Below are 10,600 nucleotides of genomic sequence, written 5' to 3' on the forward strand. Positions count from 1 at the left end.
ATCCGATATCGATATCGGATCGGGACACCCCTAACATTTACCCATCAATTTTTGCATTTCATTTTCATTCTGTTTAATATTCAACAAGTTGAACAGATAATCCACCCTAACCCCGCTACTTGGTATCGGTATCGGTGAGTACCTAAACTGAAGTACTCGTACTTGTACTCAGTCTTGAAAAAACTGGTATCGGGACACCCCTAATTGTGTTGCACACAAAAATGTTATCACATGGTACTAAGTGCAGTATTTGCAAAGAAGCAAATATCAATTATTGAAAGCTTTTCTGACTATCAATTGCACACCATACAATTTTGCCCTATCCTACTCAGAACTACGAAATATTATAGATATTCATGTTATAAATAAAAGCACAGATTGAAAAACCAAACTAAACCATTCAACTGATTTGCAAGGTTGAGGTATGTCACTTTTTGATCACACCATCATATTGAGCTTCTAGAGGAAGGCTCCATTAAAAATACACACCAGACTGTAWTTGTCCAAAATGCCTGTGAAAACCCTAAAGTTTCTGGGTGAGGTCACTGAGATTAATGCAACAAAACTGGAGGTTTTTTTTTTTTGGCCAGAGTCACATCAGTCAAATTTTTGATTATTGTGGAATTTTACCAACAAATTTTATCTGCATTTAGATTGTCAAGAATTTGACTTGCTGGAACACCAGCACATGCAACCTCTTCATGCCCTGGGACGCAAACGAACCTCCTGAGAATCAAACCCATTCCTGGAACAGGATAAAAAGGATGGGATATGAAGCATGGCAACTGAACCTGAACGACTGGACTGCCTGGACAGACAAACTGGTACGACAAAACTTCTCGGATCACAATTGGATAATCTCAAATCTAATAACCACTAAAGATGGATTGGTCGTGTGGATTGAAATATTGGAAACCCATGAGACTAAAACAACTAAATGCAACTGGATACAGCCATATGAAGAACCACCCGAATGGCACTGCGATTGGGGATGCAAACCCCTGCTAGGCCTGTCGTACCAAGGGTACTGGCAATATGAAGATGTATTTCCAGCACCTCACAAACACATCTTCTGCCCGGCCATATTTCCAAAATGGGAATTTTGGGGACACTATGACCTCAAGTGTGATAAAATCCCTGTCACAAACAGCACCAGAGTCAGACCTCAAAGGAAGCCCCCGATAACCTATAAAAAGACGCCCAAGCATTACAACAAAACTGTTGGTATAACGGCAATTGAGATACGGACCACTAAACCTCGAGATCAGGACTCAGTGATATACAAAGATGTGGATGAATGCATAAAAGACATCACACGTCTTGACCCCTGCATATGGAACACTTGGGTAAGATGTCACGGCCAAAACTTTATGCCCCTAGGCCCGCTGTGGTTTCAAATCTACTATTATACTAGCTACAGATCGGTCTTTAGTCCTATCAGGGCTATGCATGAAGAATGACTGAACTCTACCTTCCCATGGATATGGATCAAAAAGGATGTCATTCACTATGAAGGAGATTTCCCTGAAGGGTCTACCAGAAATTGTGGAGGGCTTAAAGGCCCTTACCAGTCATACATGTATGTCCAGAAATTGCCCACCGTCCAGGAGTTACAATCAGCACCCAAAGGAGATTTTGACACAACAGACAAATGTGTTGCTAGAAGAATGTTCCTCAGCCTCAATGATTCTGAATGGGAAGGAAACGGAGCCACCCCTAGATGTAAACTGTGGCAAGTCGATGTCTCCTTTGTGCCGACATGGAGGTATGACTGCACAGGCATACTAAAGTACAACAGCACAAATGAACTGCTGCAGGGATGGATTGAGGGGCACCGCAGAGACAAAACCCGAACCTGGTGGGGGTTCCAAAGAGAAGAAATGGAACACTGGGTGATCCCCTGCCTATCCCAATCCGACAATTATTGGGTTAAGTATCAGTACATAGCAACAGTGTACTCAAAAGAGCATAACATCTGGTCCTCTGCAATGTACAGACCAGATAGATATGTTAGCCAAAGACCATGGAAATTATCCTGTACCCCCAGTACAGTAAATCACAGTTGCACACAGTAAATTGCACAGTAAATCTGGCACAAAGATCCTGCAGTGAACTGCCAGGCTGGGAAGGATACTGTGAAAGTTTTTATGCAAATGAATATCATAGTCATGAATCTGCGACAGTGTGGACTAAGACAATACCAACTCTTTACCAAAAAATGATATCCAGTGCGACCAATACATGGTGCTGTGCCATGGCCTGCGACCACTGCGTAAATGCCATCATAGGACTCCACATGAAATCCCGGAAGAGTATTGCTGGAGAAATTATCCCATCAGTTCCAGACACCATGATTGTGATAGCTGAAGGCCATGCTTTCCGAAGAAGGCTGTCTCGGCCTTGAAAAGGAAGGGTTTGAGTGGGTAGGCCCAAACCTAATCTACTCTAACCTCACATGCAAATACCCAGAAGAAGTTTGGAAAAAATGCAGCCCAGACTCTGACAAACACACCTGTGCATGGTATGAAACCCTACACACAACGGCCATCAGAGAAGTAAAAACCCTGGCAAAAGGGGCCATTGAAATCATCGCTGAAGGAGCAGGGGCAGCTGAGGACGGTATTTTAAAGCTGTTGGAAAAAATCTGGCCATACTGCCTGACGATCCTTGGCATCCTCATTGCAGCTGTCCTAGCACGCTTGGCTCTGAAAGAATTGTGTAATAGAGCCCTGCCCACAAGGAGGGGTGATTACAAGCCCCTTCCCCCAGACAGAAAGTAACTGATCCCCTGTAAAACTGAGAGCACATAACCTCAGTATGCAGTACCGCTATTGCTTCCTTTAACGCTGTACTAAGCAATGACGCTGCTTATGCTATGAAGATTCACATTAAAGTTGAAGACTGGTGGTATGGATCTATAAATGTGACTGTGGAAGTGGATCCTACCAGCCCAGAAGACGTGCTGATGGCTGAGTATCATAATCTCCAAAGATATCGTTATTGCATTTACCCCCCGGTGGACTCAAGAGAAGAGTTTTTGAATTTACTCTGTGAAGCATTGAACTGCTGGGCCAATGTGGATTGGTATCGCCAGCATGAGTTTCTAGGCGAACACTTCCAGAATTAAGGGTAATCGACCTCCATTCCTGAAAATGAAGATTATTGTGAAAAAGAGAGGCTGGGGGCATGAAACGCCGAAGATCACTGTAGAAATAGACCCAACCTGTCCTGAAGAGATTTTGATTTTGGATTGTCATGTTGGTCAGCGCTATATTGCCAGAAGATGGAGATGGCAGTTGGAACGGTACAAATAATCGCCTCAAGCCAACGGTTGTTCCACTATGAAGTAAAGGGCTACCATTTTCAGAACTGACTGCAGAACGGGGGGGGGGGGCTTACAAGCCCCACCCCTCAGAGGAGGGCGCTGGTTCCCTATAAAATGGGCTGCGCTGAGACAAATGAGGAACAACCCCGCTGGACTCTGACGAAGACACAAGACGAGGAACAACTGCAGCATACCATGACCACCACCCAACTAACCGCCACATCTGACGTTAAGTCCCACTCTCAACTCATCCATGCAGCTTACCGGCTCCCCGAGACCCCAGGATCCTCCCATGGCTGTATCTCAGGTTGAATATTATGCGATAATGTTTGCTTGGTTCTGTTACTGCATGACGGGGAAATGGACTCCCAAGCAGCCGATGAGAATCCTCATTTTAGCCATGGCGCTGGGCCAAGTAGCAGTGGGCCGTCTACTAGGAAGACAAGAAGTCGCTCTCTCCCTGTTTGTCTCCTACATCCTAGGGAGAGTGAAGCCATTTCAGCCCCGAGCGTCAGCCCTGCTTTCATTATGGGTGATTCTTGAATATATCGTGATGGGGGTTGAGTGGCTCAGAAGAACCCCTTTCTCCAGACTAGCCCCTGAACACATCATTCTGGCTGTCTGAGAAGGTATGCTGGCCATGAGTGTCATCTTCTTCATTGGTCGAGAAACCTGCCGCATAAAATGTGGAAAGATGGCCTGGTTCTTTCGTTTCCTCTGCCTGACCCTGTGGGGCCTAGCCTGGGGTGTATATTCAGCCCTATATTGGATGGGGCTAATCAGCAAGATGTCAATCCTGGTCTTCTTCATGATCTATGCTGCCATCCTCCCTGTGGCCGCCTCAGCTTAGAAAACATCACYTGAACCACCTCCTCTTCCTCCAAGAGACACTCCGATCACCACTCAGCCTAGTAGTGCTCGGCCCCTCCAGCGCTGGATTAGCCCTCCTAACCTACCCCACTTCGAGGCAACTCTCTTCCAATATCACCCACAGTCTCAAGTCTCATAACATTTTTGCTTTTGCTGCTTCAAAGCCACATTTTTATGATTTTTATTTTTGTGTTTAAACTACAACTTATTTTTGCATCTGGCTCTCTAGGTTGTAAAATGTGCCTATGTTCACTCCTAACCTCCTTCACCCCTGTATATTCTGGCAGGTACCCCAGTGTCGTGACTGTGGCAAGGGCTTCAAGGATTTCCCATTCCTTTGGGAATACCTCGGGGTTGCATGGTGCAATCCATGCTACACTGAATACTTCAGAATCCCGGTGGCTACGGCCATCAAGCTGAAAGATGGGATCCAAAGCTGCCCCCGAGCCGACTTCTCCCAGTGCTTCCTACTGCAGAAGGACGGAGAATTGCTCCATTGTTCGCTGCAAGACCCAAGAAGCCCTGCAGACCTAGTCATACCTGCTAATGTTGAAAAGGCGTGCACTATCCCTCTCATTCAGAGGATCTGGAAATCCAAATCCACTGACCGCAGGTATGTCAGCCTCCATGCTCCTGATTATGCCTTAGTGGATCTCCACATCGCGCCGCCTTCTGAGGTGGTCCACACCGTGCGGCCGGCTGTGGCTGTTCAGCCACACCAGCACATCATGTCAAGCCCCTCACCCAACTCCAGGTCTGGTCCTGCTCCTCAGGACATGTCATCGATGTAGGGCTGCAACGATTAATCGATTAATCGTTTTTTTTTTTTTTTTTYTTTKTTTTTCTCTCCAAACTGCTTTGACACCTTCCACTGCCACATCTGCCTTTCTGTCCTTGACACACATGCACAGTAGTAGTAACTGGGGTAGGCCGTGGACTAGGGTTGGGCATAATCATATCATGTGCGATCAATCGTCAGAAAAACGTTAATCAAATTTTTTTGGCACTTGACGATTAATACAATTAATGTCAGTCAGTCYGCTCGGTGCTCCTCTCTTTCAAATATGACAAAAAAAAGATCTTGAGCTGGCAGACACGGTCCCCCAGCCGTCTGGTACTACGAGTACCCACCATCATCGGCGTGTGGACGAAGGTCGCCCCCATTCCTCCCTAGAGGCGCGCCTGGGCCCGCCAGTTGCAGAGGATGACTTCGACAGGCACTCCCTGCCTACCCCCTCCACCTCTTACCAATCCTATGTCCCAGCCAAGATCCAACCCTTAATGCCCCCTGCCCATCGCTCACAGGGTCCTCGGCCTGATTCCAAGGAGAGGGTGTCAAGAAACCCAGCTGTACCAGCAGCTGAAGGAACTGGAAACAGACCTTCTGACCCCAATCTTGACCCCCAGCAAGGGAGAGAGAGATCGGCGAAGAAGTCACAAACAGAGCCAAGAAGGAGGAACATCAGCCCAAAAAGATGAAAAAAAGAAAAGAAAGAAGAGAAAGAGAGTGAACAACATAATTTTAATGCTGGCAAATGGTAATCAAATGTAATGATTTAAGTGCTTATTGCAATGTGTGGTTTGAATAATGAAATATGGTTCAAAATTGAGTGTTAAGGTGTGTTTTAATGTAAGATGGTGGATTATTGAAATGTATTTTTATATGCTTAAAGTTTAGAAAGATAGTAGAATGTGTGTGTGCACAACATAAGACGGTTAAAACAACATGTTCCATTCGAGCAGCAACAGGAATAGCAGGTGCAATGGTTCTGATAGGAAAGAGGAAGTGGGTTACTGGCTGTGGAGAGGAAGCCGACCAAATAAGGGCATGAGGGGATGCTTTGCTGAGACTTGCTGAGACTGAGGCAGCTCATGAAGAGGAACTTTAAAGGGCCTACATGACAGTGGAAAGTTCCAGTGGCAGTTGTACTGTATGTTGGGCCAACTGGCCAATCACAGACTGACATGAGGGCACAGATGGAACGAAGAAGAAGAAGTGATAGCGCCCAAAACTGTATAAAAGAAGGAGTTTTGAGCTGTTCTGGGTCCACTTGGGCCAGCCTGGAGAACAAGCAGCAGGGCAAGGAGCAACCAAAGGAGAGGAATCAAGATCCAGAGCATCTCAGGCTGGGGAAAGCTGCCACTCTGCACCTCCAGGAACTCACAGCCCAGAGACCCGATTCATTGACCCTGCTTTGAGAAGCCATCTGGCAACAGTCTGCTCCTCACCATGGAGGTAACCATCATACCTCCCACTGCTCATGCCATCTAAATTAACAGGAAATGCCACACAACATAGCTTCAGGGATAGAGTAGAGTTTTAGAGCTTTTATTTTACCACCATCAAATCTAATTGGAATTGTCATTTTTATAATCAAATGTGGCTTTTCCTTGCAATTGCTATTAAACTGCATTACAAGACAGCTAACATGACTGGACATTGATTTTTAAGGTTTTTCTCTGATTATCGAGTGTGTATTTACTTTATAGCAACAAGGTAATAGCAAGAGGTCATAATTTAATAGTTCATTTTTAATGGTTATTAGCCTGGGGAGATAGGATAACTCCCTTTAAGTACCGTTTAGATCTGCTGTACAGGTCACTAAAATCATCATCTCGGTCATTATAAGAAGTGCTGATACACCCCGGGAGGGGCTGCCGTGAACGGTGGTGACCGGCTGCTGGAGGCGTCCTGAGCTACTGCGCTGATCCAGAGGCCGGGGTCAACGAAGGGTGCGACCACTGGATAGAAGGCAGCTAGGGACCGAGCTTAATTCCTCCCAACACCATCTCCTGGAGGAGATTCACCTGATTCAGCCACACAGGCCACCCCCAGTGGCTGTAAGACTGGGTTTTCACCTCCAAACCATGAGGGAGACTTGGCTCCTCTCCAAGACCTATCGGTGTCCTTGTAGGTAAACTGGGGGAGGAGCCACAGGGATTTTCAAGATGTAATATAGCACTCGAAATGTCTCATTAAATGTACAGTGTAAGGRTTTTACAGTAACTCGTATAATTCACAAGATCTAAATTAAATATATGACAAATCCAAAAACATAAACTTTTTTGTTTTTTTCATTTTAAGGGCGACGATGACCTGAAAGACACGGGCTTCCACCTGACAACCAGTAACCAGGGAGCGTCTGCAGTCGGACCGGGATTCAGCCTCAAGTTCTGAGCCTGAAACTGCAGGATGTTTTGCCGTCTACCAGACAGGAATGAAGCAAAGAGTTCTGGGACTTGTTTGAAGCCAGACGTTTTGCAGCTCAAGGCCAAGTCGGCATCTGATTGATCAGCWGTTATCAGACACCTGGGACTAACATTAAGACTCGTGGCTTTTAAACGTGTCGAATTTCAACAGCGTCTCTGTTATTCTCCAGCAAATCCACCATTACAGAAGTGACAGTTTTAGCTCCCCGAGAGGAGGCGACCCTCTTAAAAACGTAGCTTTGTTTGACTTTCTTTCATTGGTATTTCCTGGCTACCCGAGCTACTGTATAATTACTGCAGCCTTTGCTGTATGTTCCATTCAGCGTTGTGTTGAAAATTTACCGGGGAATGTCAGCTGACAGGTTGGCAATGTTTTTGTAAGAAATAAAGTTTGAAAAATTGTTTTGTCTGCACTTTTTCCTGTGTTTATAAACTCTGTCAAAGCTGAGCAAACACATCTGCGCGCTGCCAGAACTAAAGATTAGCCTCGGAGACGTCCAACCCTTTAACCCCCACCCAGCTCGGTGTCCAAAAGTGATGTCACGTCTTGCACCCCGTTCTTCGTCTCAGCGCCGATTCCAAAAAGAAGAGAAGCACCAGCTTTTGCTCAGTCTTGATTTTTTTCCCCCTTTTTATTTGGCTTTACAGCTTTTGGAATTAAAACAATAAATTCTCTGATTGTGAGCCAAAGAAAAATAAACAAAACCAGCATTGGTCTCTGCAAGACGGCATGCTACTTTGGATCAGGCACAGAGAAATCCTTTTTGTGCTTGGGCTTCTGTAGGCAGCACCAAATGGAAATATTCATTAATCAGTTTTATCTGTCCCCTGCCTCCACCAGAGCCCCTTCTGCAGATTATTACACCTGATGTGTTGAATGAGTTTGAAAAGAGAGCTGCGAGTGGAACTGACTGCTCCRTCTCTGGAGGCAGACTGCTGGCCTCCATGTGAGACCAGTAAAGTAAGCTGGACGTCTGAGATGTTCCATGTGCGCTTTCAGGCCCAAGTATCTCCAACAACTGTAAATATTGCTACTTTTGCTTTAGTGACTTAGTATGTAAATTATTCAAAAAACTTGACTGATCAAGAGGTAACTTTTTTTAATGAGAACCGTGTTTGTGATGTGAATGCTTCTGTTGACACCTTTCTGTTATCACCTGCTGCCAAAGGGTGATGTTACCTGTATTTGAGCTTGTGTGTGTGGTTGCGGGTGCGTGTGTGCCTGTGTGCACATGTGGCGTTAGAGTGACACGTCACATCAAAACGAGGATTAAGTCCAAAAGTGGAATGTGGAGAAACAGGCAGACGTGTTCAAAAATTGCATTTTGTCAAAATCTAAGAAATTAGTGCCTTATTAATGTATAATTTGAATGAACTGTTGGAAATATAATCCTAAATTTTTTTAAACATTTTTTTCACCAGTAGCAACAAAAAGCCTGATTTTGAGGAAAAAAACGCCTTAAATATTTGAATTTTTCCCTGTGAGTTAGCAATGTTTTGGTTTCTTTCCAACTGTGAAATCTTACTATACAAATAATATTTGAGGTTTCCTCTTTATATTAACATACAAAATGACTCAATAAATTTACATAAAATTAGGATTCAGACCAAACAGTAATGTATCATTGTAACCAACAAGACAAATTAAGTCATATCTCTGGATAAACTTATGGTATCAGAATGATCCAAGTATCAAAATGTAGCTTTTAAAGCTACAAATATGAAAATGTAATTAGGTCATTTTGACCAAATTTGACTTCATCCTCATTTCGATATGATGGGTCATGCCCCATTCTCTTCAGCCTCAAAGTCTGGGTTGAATAAATCTGAAGATGGTATTGTCCCAAACAGCTGACAAGTTGTCGGTTTTCCAAACTTTTCAGGTTCTGACCCACAAAAATAAAAAAACAGCAGCAGAAATGTTACCCCAACTATGGTTGGTTGAAGTGTGCAAATATAACTAATAAGCTGAAACATAGAGAGTCAATGACAGGAGAAACAGCCTGAACAACGTATAAAAGTATTTATGACATATTTTTATATATCTTACAACTAACTTAGACCATACTGCTGTTAGCAATCATCTTTAAATGAGATTTCAGTTCTGAAATCATCTCAGCACCCCTCACTTGCTGCATGACACCACTGGCTTCTACTGCCAAGTGCCAGATGTTGCACATCACAGCATCTGCCAAAAGCAGCATTTCGCAGACAAGTAGTTTCCACTCTAATGCTAATATTATCAAACGTTTATTATTTATGCATAGAAAATTAACTTAAAACGTCCGTCACAAGCAAAGGATCTTATATGAATAATACAAGGAAGGAGTTTTAAAAACAATTCAAATATGTGCCCTAGTGTCCCGCGTCCTGCTGAGGTCTTCAGAAGCGCACGCGTACCCTCCACGAGTAGTTGGTAAGAATTTTGTCCCTCTTCTTCACGATGCACGTGTACGTGCCTTCGTTGATGGCGTTGGCCACTATCGTGATTTGGTCATCCTTCAAGGTGATGTAGTTTGGGTGCGAGTACTCCAGCAGCTCCCCGTCTTTGTACCAGCTGAAACGGGGGTCAAGACTTCAGTGCCATCGCCTCACCGCCGCCACAATAAAGCCATGAAACTTTGGGGACACTTACAGAACTTTGCCTCGCTTGGACGCAATTTTCTTCCCACAGCGAAAAGTCAGATTCTTGCCTTCGATCACCAGCTTGTGTTTGGTTCTTGAGGGAGTCGGCGTTGGCGCCACCGTTGGGAAAGGGAACTCTGGATTGAAAGAAAAAAAAGGTTTTAGAAGGTGCACCAACAAAATGATATAAACATCTTAACATTACGTGAGCCTTCTTTACCATTTAACGCTGACAGAAGATATGGGATTGTTTGATTTTTACAACCCAAATTTAAATGTAAAATGTCAACAAAAATGGAATGTGATGATTTGCAAATCTCACAAATCAGTTATATTTATAGTGGAACAAATTACATGAAATTATACTTTAAAGGGATCCATGATTAGTTGTAACATTAGACTTTATTTGATAAACATACATTTTAACTGTAAAATAAAGACTGTAAGAATACTGTAGGCTGCTCAGTTTTGTAATTTAAAAAAATATATTTTAACACGGACTGAGCCATTTTATTTACACGCGAAGCATTCTGGGTAAATGATGACGTGGATAGGTCATCAGTGCGAGGC

At 44.1% G+C, this 10,600-nt stretch overlaps 2 protein-coding genes across 6 annotated transcripts in view; one reads left to right on the forward strand and one right to left on the reverse strand.

Moving 5' to 3' along the window:
* cdk11b (cyclin dependent kinase 11B) overlaps positions 1 to 7,807 on the forward strand; it is a 27,719-nt gene extending 19,912 nt beyond the window's left edge. For all 3 annotated transcript variants that reach the window (XM_014010360.1, XM_014010361.1, XM_014010362.1), the window contains one exon: positions 7,281 to 7,807. In XM_014010360.1, the coding sequence (XP_013865814.1) occupies positions 7,281 to 7,373 (93 nt within the window). In that variant the 3' untranslated portion in view covers positions 7,374 to 7,807. The remainder of the gene's footprint in view (positions 1 to 7,280) is intronic.
* A 1,602-nt stretch (positions 7,808 to 9,409) lies between these two features.
* Positions 9,410 to 10,600, reverse strand: part of mmp23ba (matrix metallopeptidase 23ba) — a 14,465-nt gene continuing 13,274 nt past the window's right edge. For all 3 annotated transcript variants that reach the window (XM_014010366.1, XM_014010365.1, XM_014010367.1), the window contains 2 exons: positions 10,041 to 10,167; positions 9,410 to 9,962 (listed from right to left, as the gene is read on the reverse strand). In XM_014010366.1, the coding sequence (XP_013865820.1) occupies positions 9,788 to 9,962; positions 10,041 to 10,167 (302 nt within the window). In that variant the 3' untranslated portion in view covers positions 9,410 to 9,787. The remainder of the gene's footprint in view (positions 9,963 to 10,040; positions 10,168 to 10,600) is intronic.

Source organism: Austrofundulus limnaeus, unplaced genomic scaffold (genome assembly GCF_001266775.1).
Source record: "Austrofundulus limnaeus strain Quisiro unplaced genomic scaffold, Austrofundulus_limnaeus-1.0 Scaffold68, whole genome shotgun sequence".
In the NCBI taxonomy this organism is placed as follows: Eukaryota; Metazoa; Chordata; class Actinopteri; order Cyprinodontiformes; family Rivulidae; genus Austrofundulus; species Austrofundulus limnaeus.